General features: G+C 40.5%; 1 protein-coding gene across 15 annotated transcripts in view; it reads right to left on the bottom strand.

The window, feature by feature from the left end:
- PTK2 (protein tyrosine kinase 2) overlaps positions 1-24,509 on the bottom strand; it is a 190,753-nt gene that overhangs the window by 117,990 nt on the left and 48,254 nt on the right. For 5 of the 15 annotated variants that reach the window (XM_017818285.1, XM_017818287.1, XM_017818288.1 and 2 more), the window contains exon 1: positions 14,029-14,234. The exons of 2 other annotated variants lie outside the window; for them this stretch is intronic. In XM_017818285.1, coding sequence (XP_017673774.1) covers positions 14,029-14,131 — 103 coding nt within the window. In that variant the 5' untranslated portion in view covers positions 14,132-14,234. Of the gene's footprint in view, positions 1-14,028; positions 14,236-24,509 lie in introns of those variants that run through there. 8 more of the 15 variants (XM_017818282.1, XM_017818284.1, XM_017818283.1 and 5 more) reach the window with 3 other exon arrangements.

Here is a 24,509-nt window from a genome sequence, read left to right as displayed (position 1 = left end):
AAAATCCAGATATTCAGTACTTAGTGACAGTTATCTAATTTCAAACAACATGGAATGGGGGCAGAAATATCAGAAATATCTGATTCAACTGCTACACATTTCAAAAACAGCAGCGAAATTCAGTTTTGGCACATTCTTTGACAACCCATCAGCGGGTGAATGAGCATAGACATGAGCACAGATCTACCAAACCACCAGTGTGTGCCCTCATCAGGGAGGGTACCACTGGAGGATAAGGGGTGACTGGTTTAACATCTTCATGGTCAAGAAACTGGGGCAAACCTGAAGACATCAAGTAAAGGTTTCACTACCCCCACAAGAACTTACTGCATCTTTTTATAACATATTTGATCATGAACAGGTATTAAGAAGCTCATAAAGATGAAACTTACTTTATAGTGCATCTTTATTCTACTCAATTATTTCCCTGGAAACAATAAATCAATTCCCACCATCACAGTGATGAAATATGCAATTTGTGTGTGACAATCTCACCATTTGCAGAAACAGCAGGTGGTAATAAATTAAGTTGGTGTTACACAAACAAGACACCTCCATAAGCCAACGCCACACACAGAGCTATCAATCCATCTTCCTTCAGCCCCTATTAGAACATACAGGAATATTAATTTGGGGTGAGGAGGGGCTACTTCAACATGTGCAGTTTTTAAATGCTGAATTGTACTTGGCCTGAAAACACAATAGGTTCTGGCAACTAAAACACGTTCGTACGTGAACTTCAGGAAGTAGAGGTTTTATATATTGGCAACCTGTGCTCCTAATACACTTACATTTATCTTAAAATAACCACCTCATGGTAGATAGAGACAAAATGAAAAACTGATCTCTTCTCATCTCATTCCAAACCTCTGCCATGGGCAGGGACACCTTCCACTAGATCAGGGTGCTCAGAGCCCCATCTAACCTGGCCTTGGACATTTCCAGGGATGGGGTAGCCACAACTTCTCTGAGAAACCTGTTCCAGTGCCTCACTACCCTCACAGTAAAGAATTTCTTCATGATATCTAATCTAAACTTGCCCTCCTTCAATACCACAATGCCATTCCCCCTTGTCCTATCAGTCCATGCCCTTGCAATAAGTCCCTCTCCAGCTCTCTTGGAGCCCCTTCAGGTACTGGAAGGTGCTCCAAGACCTCCCTGGAGCCTTTTCTTATCCAGAATGAACAACTGCAACTCTCTCAGCCTGTCTCCAGAGCAGAGGTGCTCCAGTCTGTTTTCTCCTCTGGATTCATTACAACAGGTCCAATATGACCATTAGTGCTTCCAAAAAGTTCAGATGAACAGACATGTTTTATAGACTACATTTATCAAGTCAATAGCTGCCAGTGCAAGATGATGACTTCCAGGCTTGGAAAAGACTGACATAAAGTCAGAAAACTAAAAGAACTCAAATAACATTTTTAAGATAGAACAAATCAGAAAATAAAACTATTCTAGGAAAAAAGTACATCTATGAATGCATCCAAAAAGCCTACACTGTGGATTCTGATCCTTAAAAAGGTTCATATATGTATGTTAAAAAAAAACCAATTAAGTTAAAGATGTCCCATCACTCATGCAATATTTTCTGAGTTGTTTTTTTTTAAACATAAAATACTTTCTTGCACACACTTCAAGTTCTCATGTAGAGTTAATGGTCAAATATCATTAAGGGAATTTTTCTGGTTTCTCAGATCTGCCTCTGTAAGAAGCTACAGGATTGATCTACGATTATTTCTGAAGAGTGTATTTGTATAGAGGCTTGAGTTAATTTGTCAAAGCAAGTAAGTTGTCACCACAGGCGGCTTCACCAACTTAATAATTTGCCCTTGCTGCTGCCAAAGCTGCAGAACTTACTACCCTCCTTTCCTTCCTGCCAAGGGTTTCCTCATCCACTTTTCCCAACTCTGCAGCCCTTGATTCCCTTCTGTGGCCTCCTGGTGCTGTTTAAATGATTTTTCTCTTAAGACAAAAGAGATCAGTCCAGCCTTCTTGTTTTCTGGCTTTGGGGTGGGTGGGGGTTTAGTTTTGCTTGGTGTTCAACAGTCCAAATCTCACAGCTCTGAGCCTCTGACACCAAACTATTTACTATTTAATGGTTTTCAACACCTGGTCAAGAGAGAGGTGAAGAGAGATAAAGGGAGGGCAGGCCAGAGGTAGGAGAGGAACAGGAACTATTCCACTGTAATGATTAAAGAAAGCAAAAATAATTTGGTTAAAATACCAATATTAGCAATTTGAGTGTCATTTTCAACTTTAACCTTCTTTTCTTCCTCATCCTTTAAAGCCATTTATCAACTATTAGCTGGTACCCAGACAACTCTGACTAACTAAATGGGGTCTTTGCGGGAAGACCAAAAATCTTTAACACAGGCAGAAGTGGATGGAATTCCCAGAGAACAGGATAAACAAGTAGGGTTTGTTTGCATGTGATACCAGGAAGCCGGTGATGAGCACCTGTAATTTTTCACCAAAATCAACAAAGTACCTGAGAGTTCACTATCATGGCACCATCTACAGGTCTCCAGGCAGGGACTGGAATTTGAAGAGGTGGAAGTTACTTTTAGCAGATAATGCTGTGCTTCTTTTTGGCCAGAGACCATTTGAACACAGGACAGAACAAGTAACTACAATGAAGTGTAAAGGAAGAGGTTAATTTGAGATATGCCTGGCACAGTCAACGGCAGCATAAGCACAACTAACGTCTAATTATTTCTCAATATTTTGTAAATGTCAAAGTATGGTCTTTAAAGATGCTCAGCATTTGTCGGAAGCATGATTCCATTACATTTTAATCAGCTGCAGAATATTCACAGAGCGAGTGAGTCTCGTGGCTGACAGGAATTCAAAGAGAAAAGCTCACTCAAAACGCAGTTATTTTCTTCTGTCAAAGACAACACTATTCGGAGGAAAATCTGAGACATTAAGAGTTAATACGATTTGCTCCAAAGAAATAAGCTGCAAACGATTTTCACACTCCAGAAGGAAATTAGTTTTCCCACTTTAAGAGGTGAACAGAAGAATACTTTGCTAATACAAAGAGTACAGAGCAGCATACTTGATGAGAGTTCATGGTTTACTCTATCCCTCTAGGCAAAACAAATAAAAATTTTAAAAAATAAAAAGACCAACCCCCTCAACAAACACCCTCAAGCCACCATCCTTCACTTACTGCAATTGAAAAGTTTTGAAAAGAAAGAGCAAATTCTGACTCATTAACGTGCAACGCCAATTCCTTATTTAGGATGTCAGTTAATTAAGAGACTGAAAACATCCCTCTTCCACTCTACTTGTGGAAAAATGTATTTTTCACAGCAAGAACTTGAGCTGCACAGACTGTGACACTGCTGTACTCACAGCAGAAGTGAGATACACACAAGGGTGATGCTGTAAGAAAAAAACCCCTCAGGAACTTCCTCACTGCCAAAGCTGCAGCACAGCCCACCCCCATTTATCCACATATTTTAACGATGCTCTACCAGGCTCAAGGTCAGAAAGCTGAATTTCTTTCATGATTCCTTCATTAGATTGAGATTCCTCTCGAACTGTGGAAGACTTTCCTCAATGCCAACCCATTCTCCATTTTTTTTCTTAAAACCAGACAACTCGAGATTCTTCACTGTTTTAATTAATAAAAAGAAACTCACAGCATAAAGATTATGGAGACAAAGACAACTAATACCAAAACCAAACAAAAGCTTGGTTCAGTTTCTATTTACTTCACTTTTATGATATACAAGGTTATTTCTTAAAAACATCTCTTATCCATCTTCTCTTGCATATTGCAATTTAGTCATTGCAACAGCAATAGTAAAAAAGGAGAGAATATTTTTCACTGGAGTGTCTGCCTTCATTGTTAAATTCTGTTGCCTGTAAAACACTTGATATAAAAAACTCACTAAAATAAGAGTTGATGCTTTTATAATTCGGACAAATGTCCAGGAAAAAAAAGACACTGCTTCTTATTTTCCAGATATAAGCCATCATTTTAGAACTGGATTCATTCTTTCAGAGCCTAATTTAAAAAAGGGAACATATTTCTGCACAGCATATATTAAACTTACAGATTTACCCTAATGTTTTAAAAGGCATTTAGCAAAGGTGTACACCAATATAAGGTATTTACAAAGTAATTATTTTAGATAGAGTTTGTCAATTCTTTCAGGACATCTTGCAGAGAGGCTTAAATTACTTGTTTGCTTGTTTCAATGCAACAAAATTAAGATTAAAGAGAGACAACAAATTATGCTGGGAGTATTCCTAAGAACATGCTGTTTTGACAGAAAGCTCTGAACTATAAATCAAGTTATTAAAACATTTATATAATCTACTCTTACATGCTAAACAAAACAGTTCACAGTGATAAAACAAACAGCATCTCTCTGTCGTGAAAGGAGTTCGAGTAAAGGGAAAAAAACCACAAATAAGTAGTAATTAAACCCAAAAATAACAGGCCATCTAAAAATGCAGTGCCAAATTACACCATACCACCGATGTCAAAGAAAACACAGGCGATAATTAACAAATCAACAACCTAAAGCGTTCAAGATCCACCCATTTCCCTCAGTACAGCCTTAATTTTGCAAGGCAATGGCCATCCCTATTTCCAGGAGAATGTCAAATGTGAATACACAATACACAAGATGTTTATGGACAGGTGGTGAGAGCTGGAATATGTACGTGCATGTGGATAAAGGAAGGAGGAGGCTTTCAACACCTGAAAGGACCCGCCCCTGCAAAAACTGCTCAGTCGGTCACAAAGGACACATTTTACAAGCAACTTTATTACATTACTGTCCTTGCAACAACAGAAGGGCAACAGCTCACGACCTACCTACTGCCTGATCTGAGAAATACTTTTCCTGGCAGAGAAAAGAAGCAAACCGGCGTATTTTTACTCCCATTCCCCAAAAAATTGGAACAACATTAATAATCTGAGTGTAAATTGGATATATAGAGCAAAGGAAGTCTTAATAAAAGAAGGAAAAATATTCCCTTCAAGAATTTTATGCTAATAACTCACAAAAAGTTATAGATTAACTACTGCTTTGTATGATTATTCTAGGGCTGAAGCATCACAGGTACCACAGAAAGAAACAAAATTCTGTCAAGTCCTCTGTGCAGGCATCATCCACACCAGGGAAAGGGAATGGCTCCCACTGCCCAAAATGTAGCATTATTCAAAAAACTGAAGTTTACTCAACCTCTTGTTTATATCCCTATCACTGAGCAGGAAAACACTGACTGGATTAAAGCATCATTCACTGATTCTTTAAAATAAAATTATTCTTTTTGGCAGACGTGAAAAACCATTTTAAGGTGAGATTCGTTATTCTACCTCTTGATTTTACGTGTCTAAGTACTGTGCTCACACTAAACTTCTCTGAATTGCCCAAAATCACGCTGAAGAAAGACACGAGAGTTGTGAGTGGAAGTTTCAAAGCCGCCTTCATTTCTCCTTCTGAAGATGCACAAGCCATGGCAGCCACACAAGTAACTTCAGATACCTGAACATAACATTCTTAAGCCACTACTGTTGACCTCTCTCCCTGCTTTTCCTACAGTATGAAACAGGAATAATGGACATGACCTTGCTGTGTATCCAGGAGTATCCAGGGTGTCCTTGTTCCTGATTTCAGATAATTCTTACTCCCAGCTCATTCCCACTCCTGTCTCCAACAGTCACTGCTCCCTTGCAGAACAGACCGGACACAGAAACAGCACAAATATTTTCCCTTCGAATTTTAGGGATGAGCAATTTTTGACATTCCAGACTGATTTCAGCAGGAGCAATAAGGACTCTGATAATTCTGAGTAGAAGATGACCTGAAGGAGGGTTTACCACCAAAATTATTAGGCAGCCACAGCAAGTGCTGCTGTTCCTACTGTAACACCTTGGTTTTCATCAGTGTAGGACACTGCACTTAAACTGCACAAATGTACCACATCCAGAGTTCTCAAGCCAGATGTGACAGGTAAGAGCAATATTCCAAATGAGTTTTTATTGCACCTCCAGACTGACAAAAGATATCTGAATTATATTTAGATGTGCAAACTTGGTACTTCAAACATGGAAGTCCAACACCACTGCCAATGCAGGTCGCACAGCTTCTTCCAGTAAAACTAGATCAAGTGCCTCCAAAACCAGCAAAAAGATTGTTCAGCATCAGATAAAACCAGAGCCTATACCGCTCCCAAAATTACTCTGGAAAAAAGAACAAGTTTTCCTTCCAAAGCACTGATTATACCTTGCATCCACATATTCAGTTTATATATAAGTCAGTCATATATAGTTTATATATATTATGTCTATAAAATCATATATATAGTATGCAATACACTTTGTATTTTATATTATATACTCTATGAAATACTGTGTACATATATAAAAATATGAAAGCAAACCAAAATTACAAAGGGGAAAATCTTTCATCTCAAGGGCAGAAAAGGAAGAAATTCTTTCCTGTGAGGATGGTGAGACACTGGCACAGGTTGCCCAGAGAAGCTGTGGATGCCCCATCCCTGAAAGTGTTCAAGGCCAGGTTGGATAGGGCTTGGAGCAACCTAGGATAGTCGGAACGTGTCCCTGCCCATGGCACAGGGATTGAAACAAGATGATCTTGGAGATTCCTTCCAACCCAAACCATTCTATGACCGTATGACATTCTCCTATGGGCAGAAAACCCCAGGCATTAAATTCTCCAAATTATAACTAGAACAAAATCCCCTTAATTTCAGGTTCAGAAACACACAGAGAAAAGCCTACCTTCTGCTAAACCTGCAGATAGTTGATAAAACATTAACTTATTGACCTGACAGGCACCACCATTATCTGCCCATCCCACCTCTGTGCCAGAGGGCACTGTGCTCAGAATAGCTCAGAGGGCAAATCGTAATTTATTTCCTGCTCATATAAACATAATACAGGAATTATCACTGGAATAAGAACAGACACACAGCTCCCTGTCACCGGAGCGATGCCTTGGAATGGAATCTGCAGCTCAAATATGCTCCCGTTGGACAGGTACAGCTACATACAACCATCGCTCAGAGACCTTTAACTCTGCCAGGACGAGTCCAAAACGCTGCAATCAAACACCTGAATGGACAAAAAGCTGCTGTTCAGGTCCCTGGCAATGCAAGTTGTTGTATGGGAATCATTTGTTAGGATCAAATCGAAAAGGTTGCTCTACTTTAAAGTATCTTTGTTGCAATTATCCAGATTATCTTGACCAACCATCGTGTCACAGGCCAGACAAACCCCCCTTTGAGCTGAATACACTAGGATTTCAGGAATATGATTCCTTGTATCTCACCAAAGCAGCAAGGACAACAGATCATTGCTGAATTGCAACCATAAGAGCAGAAAGCCTATGAGAAGAGCCCTTATCTTCCAAAGTCAGCTGAGAAGCTTTGGGAACACACCCAATTCCTTCCCACCCTCCTTCCTAGAAATAAAGATTTAGGAGGACCACAGACCATTACTCACCCTGCAACCACCTGTGATGAAACTGTTCTTTGCTACCATTATCTTCATATGGTTATTAGAAAACTCAGCCAGTATTGGGATCCATGACCAAACACTGGCAATAATTAATTCAGCTTCACCAAGAAGGATCGTTCAAGTATGGAAAGTCTGGTTTTACTTTTAGTTCTCCAGCACACCAGACTGAAGTCAAAGTTTGGCTTTCAGTCTCAAAATGCCACTCACATCTCAGTTTATGATGTTTGTGACCTGTTGATGTGACACCCTGTACAGCTCACCACTGATGTGCTCAGTTGCTGAGCAGCTGTACCAAGTCACGGCAGAACTCGAAGTCACTGACTTTCCTCCCGTATTTACTGAAGATGAGAAGACCTAGGCCATGGGAAAAGCTGTTTTTCCTTAGACATTTCCTCAATACAGCATGGGACAACACTTAATTCACAGAGTGAGTCCAATTTAAATAAAAAAGACAACCAAAACCCCTAGTGCCCAGTTTTATGGATGTGAAATCACTGGCAGAGGAAACACTATTTCAGAAGGCAATGAAGGTGCTTGGGAAAAGGATTAAGCCATCTCTCTTCTGGCAAAGTAACAAACCTTGGCTACCAAATAAGTAAATAAATAGATAAATAAAAGGAGTTTGTTTACAGATAATTTTCAATGAAATGACTCAGCAGGATTGAATGCACACAGAAATACTTTTCATAACATCTATGCTAAGCTACATTAAATATCAGAAGAGGAAAATCCAACCCTCTGCCTTTATGTCACTTAAGTGCTGGGCAACCACCAGTTACCTCCATAACCTCAGCAACCCCTATCCTTTATAACCAGGAAAAACTGGCACCATTAATTGTCAGCCTGGATTCAACAGGAGATACTGCAGGGATCTCATTCATTCTGGAAGTTGGTATGAAAATCTTCCTGAATGCTACAATATTTTTATAACTGCTATAATCAAATACATTTATCATGTCCTGTACTTAGGTTTGTTTTAATATAACAGTTACAAAGACATTTCCTTATGTCTGGCTTTTGTTTGCTGTTCCAGGTTATGGAATTCAGCAGCTTCTAAGGGTTTGCCTATGTAATGTTACAGCATATATTAATTTAAAATGTCTCCAGTTTTTAATAGATTACCATGAACAAATCCATGTCAGGTCATGAATTTAAGAACACTAGTGAGGGGTTTTTTTCAGATAATTAATGAAAAATACATACTCTCTGCTGGCACATCAAAATTTTTACAAGACACAAATGTGCAACTATTCTATATAAGCAACACTTCAACAAGCGAAGGACTGAGACAAGCCAAGACATTTCTTAAAATGCAACATAAAAAGCCTCATAAAAGCTAATTTCACTACCACAGTCCTTCCAATAAAGCTGTGCATTAAGATCAGTTGCCCAATGAATCGTGTTTGCTAAAAACACAAAACCAGGTAAGAGATCATGTTCAGTATCTAAGGATGAAATACTGCAACTGTTGCCAGGCTAACTGGGCAAGGAAAATTATGCATGTCTGTATATGTATTTTCCATACAGAAAGTAAATATATACACACAATGAGACTTGCAATAAAAATTTCAAATATAAACCGAATAAGAAAGCTATTAGGGCCACAAACTCCCCATTCACTTTTTAGTTTAATGCCTTATTTCCATCAAGGCAACATCCACTTAAGTGCTGACTCCCACAGTTTGCTCCTCAGCCGCCTTCTAATGCATCTTTAAAAGGATATTTAAAACATTTTGTTTTCCTTACTTAAGTTTCAGGTTTTCCCTGGCAACTCAGAATTTAATTCCAAGCTGGTTCACTGGCTCATTACCAGGTGCTACAATTGATAAGATCACACATCTCCATTACCCAGGGAACACCAAATGCTCCCCCAGCCCTTAAAACAATCACTTTCCTTTCTTGTAAAACTATCTCGAGCTCCATCTTCCATTCCAGTAGTCTTTGAATAAGGAACAAATCACCCTAATGGGAATACACCAGTACTCCCGTAGCTCCATAGTTCCTGTATGCTTTTAAGAATATCAATGCTTCTGCATGCTGTGCTGTAGCACTGAAGTGAAGACTCCCTCCTGCTTTTCCAGACTATTTTCTCCTTTCAAATATACACAGGCATTTCTGGAATATCATACTCTGAGAAACCTGGTCTAGTGGAAGGTGTCCCTGCCCACAGCAGGGGAGTTGGAACAAGATGATCTTTAAAGTCCCTTCTAGCCCAAACCATTCTGTGAACTGGTTTTAAATTTTAAATTAGTTTGATGAGATTAACATTATTTTTCTTTTTTTCTACAAAGACTGCAAAAAAACCCCACCCAGGCACGCAGGAATTCAGAGATGCTTTTTACGATTTGCAAATCTCACAGTTTAAGAAGCTACGAAGTTGATCAAGTTTAACAAAAGTTTAGGCAAGTTTATGATTTGGAAGGAAACAGCTGATGTAACCAATGTAGTCAACAACAGATTGTTAAATGACAGACTAGACTCTTCCGAGTTGTAATGCCCTCAGACACCAAGGAAAAAGCACTTCACGGCATTCCCAAATTACACCTACAGATCCACAAAAAGTGCAACAGTGGGTGCTTCCCTCCAGTCACCTCAACTGAAACCCACTGTGAAGATGCAGCAGAACACTCACGCCAACGGAAAGGCTTTTTTCCCTTTCCTAATACACAAGAGCAACTATATTTCTATGTTATATATACAGTGTCTGCATCAGAGAAATAGAAGTCTCGGGTTAGAGATTATTTCTCAGCCCACCTTCGTGGTATCAGCAACCTCCTTTACTCTGTTTTCTACCACAGTGTCCCTCTTAGTGATTACCTTTCACCTAAAAACCTGAGGGTCTGTTGGACTGAAAATCTTCACTGCTGTTAGCAAAACAGCAAGACTTAGGGAGGCAAAGGAGAAACAGCATTGAAGTTTTCTCTTATGTATCCAACTATCTTGCTTATACTCAACAGAACAGCAGCAAGTTCCATGTGAACACGCCCCCTGAATCAGCAGGGCTCACCGGAAAATAAAACAACATTTAACTTGGAACTGCTTATCTCTTTAAAAAAAAGATTGCAACATTAACAGATTGCGATAGACAGGGCAAAATTCTTTCCCAGTAGAATTATTATATTTCATAATGCCACCAGCTTAGATTTTTTAACAGTTATTTTAATCAAGACAAGGTTTTTGACTGAATTGGGCTTGATTATCTTAAGCCAATGTAGACCTTTCCATGCTGGTCTGAAGGGTTGAGTTCAAGAACTGTGATCACCCGGCACTAACTCGCGTGACACACATTTAACATCACATCAACTAATTGTTCATAAATGATTAAACAGAGCTCTTTACATGGAAGTCATTCAATAAATTTCCTCCTCCTTGGGGTGGATAATTCACAGATCTACAGCAGAGCTGCCCAACTATCCTGAACTGTCACATTTAGATTGCTTTCACTGAGTTAGTCTGTAGGGTTAACCTGGCAGGAATTCACAGCAAACACAGGGAAAAAGCTCACCAAAAAAAGTATCTAAGCCGAAGTACAACACATTATACCATTAATAGTCTTGGCGAAGTTCAGAGATGCTAGTGAATAGTCTTTAATGATCCATGACTACTTTCTAGTCTGCTGTTAGAGGCAGAAAGAAAACATCCCAGTATGATACCAGTACAAAGTTTTAGCACTTAACTGGGAAACAAGTACTGACTGCCCTCCTATGCATCAAGACACCCGAAGTTGTAACCGAGCTTGAGGATGTTTATTCCACAAGACCAGAGATTTTAAGTTTCAAATTACTTAACGGGAGAGGAGGAAGTAGCCAAAAATGTCTTACTCCTATCACTACTAAAGTAAAGTAATACAGACTCTCTGAGAAGAAATATGCCAGTAACAAAACACGAACTTTCCCTTCATTCACCCATGGAAATACCCTGAAATCTGGAGTGTGCAGATCCAGACTAAATTACTGAATTCAGTAACACTGCTTAGACTGGAGTTCCGCGTGAAGAGGAGGTAAAAACCTGTCAACACAGACTATGCAAGTACTTTATAAATCAAGCAAAGATCGTATTCTTTGATGTAGTCCTACAGACAGAGCCACAGAATTGGCTGCAATTAGGTCATCCAGCGCTATCGCTAAGAAGATTTGACGATTTTAGATTTAAGAATGCTAAAAAAAAAATAGAAGCTCTGTATGAACACAGACTCACTGAAATATTTCAAAGCATTTTTCAGAGAACAAACGTTTGCTGAGATCACACCTGATACAGAGAAAGCTTAATCTGTCCCATTCAAAAGAGAACAGATCACTTAGAAAGAAGTTATGGATAACAGAACATACACATTAAGATCACATTTTAAGACGTTATAAAATACTTTTAGAAGTTTTATCAGGTTTTGCTGCAGGTAACCTGAAGCCTTAACAAAAAAACCAAAGAGCCAACATAAAGATATCCAACTAAATGTTTCTCTCATTAATATATTACCTTTCTTTGACTGCAGATATCTCACAGCCCTTATCAAAGTAGGCCAGATCCGTCTCATTTCCCTAAGGTTAAGCCGGTGAACAGTACACAGAGTAATCATCGACTAAGGCATGGCCACCATTCAATGACAAATATAGCTCAAGCTATTTCTCATCTGTCCTATTTTTTGGGGAGCCTGAGATGTAGCTTATTCTAGAAATCATTACAATTGACAGCCACAAAGACGCTGGTGCCTTTGTCCTCTTATGCAACTCCTGGTGTCCCCCTTCTCCCCCCAACAGGAATAAAGAGAGATTACAGGGCTGCTCTCCGTATTTCAGGGCACAGGAGGCTGGATAGGCAATCTCCCCTGAAGCTGGGTTCTGAGAACACAGGTGACCAGGGGAAGACAGGGATTATTTTTCATTCATTTTAGTTGCTGGAGTGGGTGGGGGGGAATCGATACCTTTTATCGTGGCCCAAGGCAGCCATCCCCAGCCCTGCTGTGGCATCGTCTGGGGCTGGAGCAAGAGGGGGAAAACTGATACCCCAATACTAACCAGCCTTAACAACAGATGGCAACTACTTGATTTTGCTTATAGAAGATTTTTGTTCCCTGCTTTTAGAAGTTACTCTCTGAGAGGTACCTTCATCCTGACCCTCACAATACTCTGAGGAGACAAATCCAAATTTCATCTAATACTTTTGTTTTCCAATTTATGACACACAGGATCTGGCATTGTTATTATCCCTTCACGGTAAACAAGTTTTACTAAAAGCAAAGCACAAAGCACACTCTGTTTTAGCTTTGTTTCCAGCTACTGTTACTCACTGTTTATTAACTATTACTCCCCCGAGAGTTGACAGGTTCTGTACTTTGTGAGACATTACTAGGGTGTGGTGTTCCAAGTTCTCCCATTCCTAAGTTATTTCTCCTGTGTGCTACTATAATACGTCTATGTGTGGCAAATACTAGCTTAGCTGAGTTCAGCAAGGTGCAGCAAGCAGGCAAGACAAAGACAGTGTTAAATGCTCCTTCGTGTGTCCTCCAAATGACGAAACAATAAAAATTCTAAATAAACTTAACGTTATTTTTTTCCAAGACAACTAATCATCAGCTCTGCCTACCAAATCCTTAGTTCAGATACATTTGCCCTGAACTTCTGAAGTAACAGCCTGTCTGTGCTCCAAGATTACAGTGACGCAATACTTCACTGCCAGCTTCTCTTCCAAAAAAGAAAGTACACTGAAATGAAAGCAAGCACGAGGAAAGTTATGCTTACGACCAGCAACACTCAACCTTTTAGTTGTTTTCCATCTAAGGAAGACTTGATTCTTTGGCTACTAACAGAATTTGGAGCTTAATCCCTGTATACTCACACCCACAACTCCAATATACAAATACCTCCTAGATTATAATACGGAAAATATTAATGTCTCGGGGTGCCAGTTAAGATTATCACGTGAGTGAGTTTCCCATGTCCATCTAACTATTGTTAAGCCTCAATTTCAAGTCCAACCCTCTCATTGTAATAAATGCATGCTCTGTGGCTACTTATTGTCTCTGGTTTGGGGGGTGGATAATAGGGGTGGCAACTTCCGAGACATCAAGTAAAAAGACGTTATTCTTCCACTGCAAACGCTGCCTACGCTCAGACACTTGAAAAACTACTTCTTCCAAAAGGTGAGTGAAAAGCAGAATCACCCTCGCAGTGGCTTCAAACATACAAAGATCACAAACAAAGCCGTCAGATCATCACATCAGTGCAAGTACAAACCAAACAGCTCAAGCGCTCTTTCATTTCAAATCATTCTCAAAGGCAGAAGGGGTGGGGTGGGGAAAAACCAACCCCAAAGCATCCCAGCTGTCAGGTGAAGCAGCTCCTGCGGAGGGGCAGCTCCGCACTGCAAGCGCATGACCAGAATATTTTATTTCCTAGCTTCGCTTTCTGCTAAGGAAAAACCTACAGAACCACAGGTGGTAAAACGTTACATTAAGAGGGGGGAAATAAATATACATATATTTATACATCAAATGAATAAACACTTGTATATAAATAAAAGCCGCGTACCTTTCGCCCAGCACATCGGGAAGGGGCTGCAGCCGCTCTTCTCCATGCAGCCCGCACCTGCCCGCCTCGGGGGCTGCTGCCCGGCCACCTCCAGCAGCCACATACACGGACCGTGCCCGATATCCCGGCCAGCCCCGGCACACAATGTCCCGATTCACCGCTCCCGGAGCCGCCTGGACGTGCCGGATCCCCCGGCGGGGAGGGAGCCCCAGGAGAGGAGGAGGGAGCCCCAGCCCTGCGGCCTCACCCGGCTGCGGGGGGAGCGCGGTCCCGCAGCCCGCCCGGGGCACCGCCGCGCTCCGGAGCGGGGATGCTGCCCCGCTGCCTCATCCTCCCCCGCCCCGGAGCATCCTCCTCCTCCTCCTCCTCCTCCTCCTCTTCCTCCTCCCCGGGTGCGGTGCCGAGGCGGAGTGAGCCCTGCGGAGGAGGGCGGGCAGGGGCGGGAGGCGATTACCCAGCGCCTATTAATATGCTAATCCCCGTCTGCTGCCCGCGCCCGGCAGCCTCCGGTTCACCCGCTGCGGAAAGGCAGGGCTGGAAATCCCGCCTGACCCGGCGGCACACCGGCCACCCCCTAACAGCCCCTTACTCCCCAAAACCCGCGTTCTGCCATCGCTTTTATACGTTTTTGATCTCCGCTTACTGACACAACTCCAGACACCGTGAAAGCACAGGAGAACTTCCCTATAACCGCACGGGAACTTCCCTAAACTTCAGCAGGAATTGGGGTCACGCCCTCCATCACCACCTGCCCCACTCCACAGGAGTCATTGACGGAAGAAAGCTGGTGGTGATGCTTTGCCTTAAACAGCGAATATCACAGCCCACGCCCAGGGGTTACTCGGTGCCGCATCCAGCCCCGCTCTAAACCCAGGGTTTCTTTATCTCATCAGAAGGCAAAGGTCACCTCAAACATACACCCCAGATGGTGCACGGCCTTTGTTTCTTCTTAACTTTGCAGTACCTAACATCAAAAACTGCTTACAACCGTTTTTCTTTTAAAATCGTGAGTGTAAACGTTGAAAAAGCCTGTGTTTATAAACACACATCCAGGCAGAATGTGTATACGGAATTTAAAAAAAAAAAAAAAAAATCCCTTTTACATCCAGCAAACATTTCACAAAAATTATAAATAACTTGAATTAGCTAAAATACATATTAATAATAATTCAACAGGAACAAGACTCACACTGATCATTAAAGCTCTTTATATATTCCACTGTAATCTCTTCTCACTCCCAGCCCTCAGCAGTAAGGCGTAAGGCTTATCCAAGACTAGCACCAAAAGGGAATTAATCTAAAGCCAGCAGCCTTCAACTCAACCTATCTGCCTACTTGTAGCAGCACGCACTCGTCTACAGCATATGTTTAATTACCATTCTTTGCTGCCATCTCATTTCTCAATACACTGGCTATGCAGAATTAGTGGTGTACGTCAAAATTTTTGATTAAAAAAACCCCAAAAACAACAAAGCAGCAACTGCATTTAAGTATTGTCTTCTCTATTTAGAGGAGAAAAAATATTCACTGAAAAAAAAAAAGAGAGAGAGAGAGAGAGAGATTAGGCCACAACCAGGCCCATCAGATGTTCTGCATCACTGCTCAGGCACAAAGCTCTTTCTGGGGCTGGAGAAAGCCAAAGGGAACTGAAGACATGCCTGGGTGCCTTCCTCCCCCCACCATAAAGTTTTCAAAGCCCTTCAGTGCTACACAGACAGACAAACACTTTCAGGGACAAGGTCGATTGTATTTACCTTCAGTAATAAAGCAAAACATGCTACAATAATATTTAAAATACCAGTTATTGTATTTGTGTGGGTACAGAAGAGGCACAGACGGGCTCGGTGCCCTTCTGGTTCTGCAGCTCACAGGGCAGGAAAGCTGCTTTTACACATCCAGCTCTGCCATGGGCTTTCCTTGGTGACCTTGAGCAAGTCAGACTTGTTTCCTCAGAAAAAGGAAAGCCACAGATACTTCTTCAGTTTTCCTTAAGTTGGTTTGATCTGTGCTCTAGAGTGTAAAATATATTAAAAAAATGTGTTTCTTCCATAAAAACAAAGTGGTTTGTAGAAAAGCTGCTACAAAAATCCAGAAGTAAAAAGGGGAAGGTCTAAATTAAAATTTTATTCATGAAAACAAAACCCTTTAAATATCAACTGGTAAGTGCATTACCAAGGAGAGTTTAATAAACAGAATGTGTGGACTCACATTTTTCTTTACACTTTTAACAGATGAGGCTAATACAGATTATCAATCCAAGTGTCAAGAGAAACTGCCTGCTCATATAATACCAGTATTAGCATTATTCTCCTCAAGGACATACTTTCTTCTTGTTGTATTAGGCTACAAAATGAAGGTGAAAACACAGTACTTCATAGCATGAGAGATTTTTTTATTCAATTTTAGAGGCTATCCAGCATTTTACACTCTATTTATTTTTTCACATAAGCCAGGTGCTTCCTTGATGCTAAGATTTAAAAAAAATATTTAATTTCTTAATTCAGAACTGTTTCTATTAGAGGCACCCTGTAGACATATGCTCATTCTCTTCTTTCAAATAACATAATTTTTCTGGAAAAAAAAAAAAAGGCCAAAAGCATCAAATCTGTGTTCTGAAGATAATCAGAAACCCCAAAATTCCAAGTTGCAGGAAGGAAGGGGGGCAGGGCTAGAGCAGGAGACAAGGCACAAAGTAAAAAAAAAAAACTTGAAAAGTTAAATATGTCTCCAGTACACTTAATATCAAGTATTTACAACATTTCGTAAATACGGCTCATCAAGTAGGTATCTGAGTAGCATTTATGTAAAATAATCTGTTTTAAGTCATGCCCATCAGATTATACCATTTACTGAGGTAAGAAACATCTGTCAGAAATTAGGACTGTGAAACGGGAACGTTAGTTTTTGTTGTGCAAGATCCATATTGCTGACACACATTGATAGTATCTGCACAGTAGTCACTGAGTAAGCAATGGTGTTAACACCTATCAAAGATAATTCCAAAATAATATTTATTTAAAAAATATAATGCATCTATTTCCACTAAGAACACACAGAACCACTGGCTATTTTCCCAAAATACACACTGTAACCAGAAAAAAAAGCTCAGATGACCCCAGAAACAACAGACAGGCCAAGGTCCTCAGTGAAGAAATGGCATTTTGCCTCAAGGAAATTCAAGTTAAGACTTTTCTGCTGTGACTACGATTTTGGTTGCTCAATTTCAGCCTGGTTTTAAAGACTATTGAAATCAGCATCAGGTTTTGTAAAGTGTGTGTGTGGGGGAAGTCAGAAGCTTTTTCTGAATTGTATCAAGGCATTTAGTTTTTGTTTTAATTCTGTCTGCAGCACTGATCCTGTCTCATAGTGAAGTCACCTGCAAAAATCACAAAGCTTTGGGGAACAAAGGGTTAAACAACAGTTTTGTACAACTGGGAGGCACATAAAAGGTTGTCTAATTTTTTCCACGCAAGCTTATCCACACAAAAATAAAAGATCTAAACCGCCTGTCAGACAAACTGGCAAAGCCTGGCTTTCTCTAGGGTTGTGCGCAGAGCCTGAGCTCCTGGGGGGTGTCCTAGAGACGTCATCAGCACAGAGCCAACCAGGGTTTCTCCCTCAGTGAACGGCATCATTAGGATCTCTCTGCTATTCAACTGATTATTTTCACATCAGCTCATATCACTATTCATCAAATTTCCATCGAACTGGCAGGCGAGTTGGAGAAGGGGACCAGGACAGAGCCAAACACAGAACACTTGTCCGAGTTCCACTGCCCTGAAAAACCAAACTGAATTCAGTATTTGGAAAGTGTGAAGAAAGCAGTCAGAGCTGTACCAGAGCAGTGTTGGACAGCAGAACAGAGATCTGCTTTCAGTTCCTCTCCTGCAACACCTGTTCAGCAGATGAACACACCAGCAACAGAGCTCCTCCAAGAGAGAGGAGAGCAGCCCATTCACTTGTTCTAACAAACCCCAAGAGCTCCAGCCTAGAGCACAGCAACTGCATCAGCATGAGGGCTGGGGCACCTCTCCTGTGAGGAAAGGCTGAGAGAGCTGGGGTTGTTCAGGCTGGAGAAGATAAGGCTCCAGGGAGACTTCAGACTTTCCAGTACCTAAAGCGGCTACAAGAGAGCTGGAGAGGGACATTCCACAAGGGCATAGCGTGATAGGACAAGGGGGAATGGCTCTGGAATGAAATAGAGTACATTTAGATTAGATATTAGGAAGAAATTCTTCCCTGTGAGGGTAGTGAGGCCCTGGCACAGGTTGCCCAGAGAAGCTGTGGCTGCTCCAACCCTGGAAGTGTCCAAGGCCAGGTTGGATGGGGCTTGGAACAACATGGTCTAGTGGAAGGTGTCACTGCCCCTGGCAATGCGGTTGGAACGAGATGATCTCGAAGGTGCCTTCCAACCCAAACCATTCTATGATTATTATTATTTTGGACTCCATAATTCATAGTCTTAGTCACTTCACAGCTACTGTTTATCCCTCAAATAGTTACTAGAAGGTGAAGAACAAATGCATTGTTTTGAAGGAGATCTGCATATTCATGTAGGAAACGGAAAAAATTTATTATATTCATCTTGCTAATAAAGATAAAAGTTTCCAAACCAAAGATACCCTCAGGACAAGTGGATTATTTTTTTTTTTTGGTAAAGCCACAAATGCTTTTTACTGAGACAACTGCAGAACAGCCTGTAAAGGTGAGAGTGCCTGATGAGTGTACTAAAAATTAAAACATGTTTATTGATCGTGTGACAATCTTCTGCATCCTAATTAATTTGCTTTTCCGTGTTAGTATCCAGAATTTTGCAAACACCCTCTCCAGGCACTGAAACTGCACTGTAATCTTTGTTCCTCTTCATTTTCTCAAGTTTGTTTTTTTATGTGTTTTTTGTTAATTACTATTGTTATTTTGTGAGTTTGTGCATAATATTTAAGAGTGGAAAAGATGATCTGCCCTAAGTTTCCCTTTAGCAAGAGTCAAACAAACATCATCTTTGTTCACAGGAACTGCTGAAAAATGGTTCATCACCATTACATCAAACCTCAAATTATGGTTCCTGAAGTCTGCCCTACTCTGAGCTCAGGTTTGCTAAGGCTGTCTTGTAAATCTACCTTTGATTACCTGGTCTCTAAATTTATCATCCTTGACCACTACCAAGCTCTTGCCCTTTCATCCACATCTTCTCTGGCACACTTTTCTCCTGAAGGAGAACAAGAGTGATGGGTTTCATGTCCTCCAAGGGTCTCTGAACACCCAAGAAGCTCAGTCATCATTCTGCTGCCACCAGAGATGGTCCTTCTTATTTAAGTATGAGCATTTCAACAGACAAAACTGAAAGAAAAATGACACACTACTTTGAGTGTCAAAATCCAAGTCCAGTCCTTCAACAGAAATAATTCAGCACAGCTGAGAAGCAGCATCACTTCCATGAGTTCATTTGACTGTTTGCAATACAGACAAACTCTAATTCCATGCTCTAGACTAGATTAGGACATTTTTCTCTCGAAGTCTCAAAAAGCAGAGATGACTTACGTAAGCCCATTCTAGACTATAAACTGCTGAGGAGCTCTGCATAGGACATTCTTCTGTCAAAAAATTCAGTCCAATACTGAATTTACTGTTATCTTCCTCCAACTGGTGAATTGTATAGTAGGATACATCTTGGGTATAGCCAAAAAGTGCAGAGTTTTAAAGCGACACTTCATCACCTTCTGGACCACGGTCACCTATTCAGCCGTAGTATCCTCTGAGCTACATTTTAAAATAGTAGTGGTCAGAATTCACTGGTTTTCTTTCCAAATCTTAACCTATTGGTAGTAATGAGGTGGGGAACAAAACAGAGCAGGATGTTGGGAGAGAGCAGGAGGAATGCAGTGTTAATGAAGTTTCCCATACCTCCCCTTCCCGAGGGATCTCCTGATGCTGTGCAGCAGAGCAGACAGCAACGCAGCCTCCCAGCCCCTGCTGTTGAGACAACAGATGTTAGAAGGACCACTAAGTTCACTTTATTTTTATTATTTCATAAATAAAGACTAGTCATTTCTTAAACCCATATGGGTTGTATTAGTTTTCAGGCATGAAAGTTGTAGCAGATTTCCTTGTGGGTGGACTCACCCGCTCATATTCTCCCACTTCCTTCCATTTATTTTTTGAAGGCTTTACTGTAGAGAAGGATAAAGTCAACACCATGAAAGCTTAGAGTGGTTTAAAATTGCTCCTTCCTTAGGGCACTGATTCCAGTCTTCTGTCTCTTCATGTTCTAGGCTATTTACAGAAAAACCCAACCAACAAAACCACTGCTATCCTCAAGACATCTTTGAGAAGTTACTTCACAATTCCAGTGCTTATAATTAAAATCTGCTTCATGGAGACCTGGAAAGAAGAGGTGAAAAGAGGAAGAAAAGTGATCTCTACACATGCTATTCCTCATCTTACTGCAAAATAAAATCTGATACTTTTGCTCTGCCACAGGTTCACTGTGTGCACCAGTTTGCACTGCTTCTCTTCAGCCTTTTCCGACGTGGAGGATCAGGGATGACTGGAGAAGAAGTGAGACAAAGCAATCCAAATGGTCACCAGAACCTTTCTTGACCTTATAAAACTTCCTTTATTTATGGGGAAAACCTTCCATTTATGAGGTGAACACAGTAGAAGGTATCTGAAGGGGGAGGACCTCAACCCTTTGATGCTGTTTAAAGAAAATGCATTCTGAGGGGATTACTTTTGATCGGTGGAAGGGATCCATGAGTGGATCAGTTGACTTTTCTTAAAATCCATCTTTATTAATTCAAGAGTAACCTAGAAATAACTAGTCACATCTGCTAAAAGGGATATAGGAAAATGAAGTTGCTTATGGGTCAGCAAGTCTCTTTAGTGTCTGTTCACATCTGGGCTGCTTTCTTGCTCATCCAATACCAGTTACAGGAAAGAAACTGAGAAAACTGCAGCCACAGAGGATACAATTAATTTATCAGAAATGGTGCAGCCTGGACACATCTCTCTTGTCCTGCTTCTCCTCCATATGCTAAATACAAAGTTAGAGCAACAGTTTACCAAAAAACTTATAGCTGCCAACATCTTTTTAGCATAAAGTTGTACCTGATTAACATGAGTTGTATCTGATTCCCGGTGTTACCTAAACCACAAATAAAACATTAGAAATTCCTCAGACTTTCAAATCATTAAATGCAATTACAAACTGAATAAAAAAATAATCCATGAGCTCATAGTAATGCAACATTATTCCATTTATACGTATATATAAACACACTGGTGGAACAGTTCACGTTGTACTTCTTAGTGAAGGATGAGCGTAGCATAAATCCCCTATGTGTAAACAAACTCTTATAGGCTCAAGCAAATAGCTATTTAAGTTTAAAGTTCCAGTGTTGCAGAACAAATCTACAAGCCAGTGCTGATAACCTCCAAGTCTAAGAAAACAGAAAATTAAAAATTAATTATTAATTTTTTACAAAACATCTTTTTAAAGTTGCACAGTACAAACATTAAGACTGCTCTAATAACCAAGCAAATTCTGTGCCTGAGCTATCAAGCAAAGACCAGTGTATTTTAGAAAAATAAGAAAATACTGTAAAACAGACACAAATCCCCCCTTCCCTCTCCAGTTAGCATAATTTGGATTGAAAAATTCCAAAAAACAGTTTGATGTTTTGTTTAGGAGAACCACCAGTAGAGGCCAGGTATCGCTGAGCCTCCAAAACACAGAAAATTCAATTCTTATTCACTTTAATCAACCTCTTTCCCTATTTTTGTACCAAGAAAGGACATTCCATTTACAGGGGCTTTAACCTGTATCACTGCTTTATGAGAACAGCAATAAACTTTCAAGGAGCAGCTTCTCAGGCAGTCATTTTATGCTGTTACAGGGAATGAAAGGTCATCTTCAGCTAACACAAAACCTTTTATTCCATGCAAAATCCACCACCCTAAATAGCCTCATTTGCTCCTCCAATTACACAAGGCAGCACAGTTCTGCTGAACAAGTTCTGTTTACCTATGAAAATGCCTGCAGAGAGGTATCAAAGAGCTCAGAGAACACAAGAACATGTTGCTTAGTTTAAAAAAAAGGCTTCCAGGAGTTCACCACCAAATACAGCTCAAGCTTGTTTAGGTAACCAGCTGTGAAACAAGATGGAACAGCACTCGGTGTGTCAAAGGCAGCTCATGCCACCTTTTATAATGCATAAATTGATGCATAAATTGATGAGCAGACCAATACAACAACATCTCTGTAGCTCCAAACTCATCTGAGCTTTAAGTGTGCTAAACTTCACCCGTTGACTTGAGGACAAACTTCAGCACGAAAGGCAGTGCTTTGACGAAGCTGGAAAGACATGCAAGAAGTCTGTTATGAAAATTAAACTAGGCAAGACCAAGATGTACAAGACCAACTGATACAGCTGGGAAAGAGCTGTTTGGGCACAGCCCTCCTTCAGATCTAAGGGATGTTAAATAAGTATCCTATGTCTTCAAACGGTAAACAAAACATCAAAAAGCCACTTTCTGATGGCAGCCTGAATGACCTACATTACCAAAGATCACAAGAACAACACTGTCAGCACGTAACAGCATCTGACAGGGCCAGGAGCTCATCTCCTGTGCAGTGCTGAGCTGTAGAGCACAGCTTCCAAAAAACCTCTGGTACTGCTCTCCCCAATCCCATTTGATGCATTTCAACCAAGACTCTAGTACTAAAGCTTTTAAGTGAACATGAGACTGGGATAAAAATCAGTGACTGCATAACCAGAGGCAGAATATAAACCTTGTTCTACCACCCAGACGTGGAGAACAAGTGTAGTGAACTTAAAATGGGAGTAGGAAAGTTCAAGTACCCCAAAATAAATGCATAGTAAGAATTTTTAAATTGCAGAAGATGTGAAACTGCCACTTTAATAGGTTAAATACCTTCAAGTCAGTTCTGCCTTAGGCTAGAAGGACAGACTTCCTTTATCCCCTCAAGTTTGGAAGGATGTAGGTCATTAGACAAAGCCTGATCACTGTCCTTAAAATTTCTACTTAAAACCCTACTTTAGGAAGTTCTATATAAAAAAATTTCAATAATTCAGTTACTGATGTCTCCAGAACCTCAACCACAGTCACTGCCTCTAAAGTGTCACTGTATCATTTGGCTCCCTCACCCTTCTCTATCTAAAGCCTCAGGTTTGCTCCACTAAAACATCTGAAGACAATCTGAATCACAACATAAGTTCTATTAATCCTGGAAATACAGTTCCAATATTTCTCTGTATTAAGCCTTTCACAGAAACAGTTATCACAGATAACTCTCACAAATTACCATGGGAAAAAAACCCCTTAAAAATAATAATTAAAAAAAAAATAAAAATCAAACCATGTGAAACCACTCCAGTAAGTAATCTGAATGGACAATAACTAGAAACTTTAGTTTTAAGGATCTTCTTAGAGGAATAATTAGTGAATGAAGATATAATCTGGAAAACATCTTTGTGCCAGAGTTAAACAATTTAAGAATTTCTTAAGAAGTTTCACATCCATCTCAAGTGTGCTTCCAGCCCACTAATGGAAGCACAGGCATTTAACACCCCACTTCTGTTATCCTGACCCTTTGTCAGAATGAAGTCCTGAGAAAAAAAAAATGTGCTTGCTACAAAGAACAGACTTTGTTAGTGCTGGTACGTTTGACCCTTCCATAGGAAAACCTGAAGAAATCAGCTTTACACCTGATAAAATAACTTCTGCAGATTTTATATTCAGATTATTGATCTGCCTGAAGGAGACACCCATAAGGTGATGGGATATCTTCTTAAATATGTTCTTAACCTTCTGCAAATAAAAAAGGGAATGGGGGAGGAAGCCATAGGTACAATATGCACAATTTTTGTTACTACTTCCTTTTTCCAGTCTTCTGCTGAGCAAACAAACCCAGCACAAATAAGTTATGAGCTAAGACACAAGCTGAGCAGTGGAGCTATACATTAAGAGCTGTCAAGGATGTAAAAATAAACTAAAGGAAAGATCACATAATCCTTTATTTATGGTCATTTTAGGCGTAACTTATAACAAAGTAGCTGATTACAGTTCAGCTGTGCAGTGTTTTTCCTCTTGGTTCACTGCAGTCCGTGATGTTACTCTTCAAACAAGCCCATGTGTATTTTGGGAGAAGATCCCAAGCCACTCCCAGCCCAGGTCTTGCAGAACAAAAACACACACTAACATTTTGTATAAACCAACTACACAAGATCCAGCTTGATTTTCAGATTCTTGCTTTCAGTAACACTGTTATCCCCACCCTTCCTTTACTCCACAGCTTTTGCTGTGAAAACCTTGGGCACCAACACACTCCGACACTACAGCAGGGGGGTCCCAGAAATTCATGGAAACTGCACTTTCTGTGGAACAGTCGTTGAGAAACGGAGTGAAAATGCATCACGGGCCTCAGCAGAACAGAGTAAAGAACACACATTTAGGTACCA

This window comes from Lepidothrix coronata, unplaced genomic scaffold (genome assembly GCF_001604755.1).
Source record: "Lepidothrix coronata isolate B3197 unplaced genomic scaffold, Lepidothrix_coronata-1.0 Scaffold67, whole genome shotgun sequence".
Classification (NCBI taxonomy): domain Eukaryota; kingdom Metazoa; phylum Chordata; class Aves; order Passeriformes; family Pipridae; genus Lepidothrix; species Lepidothrix coronata.
This window is presented reverse-complemented; position numbering and strand designations above follow the sequence as displayed.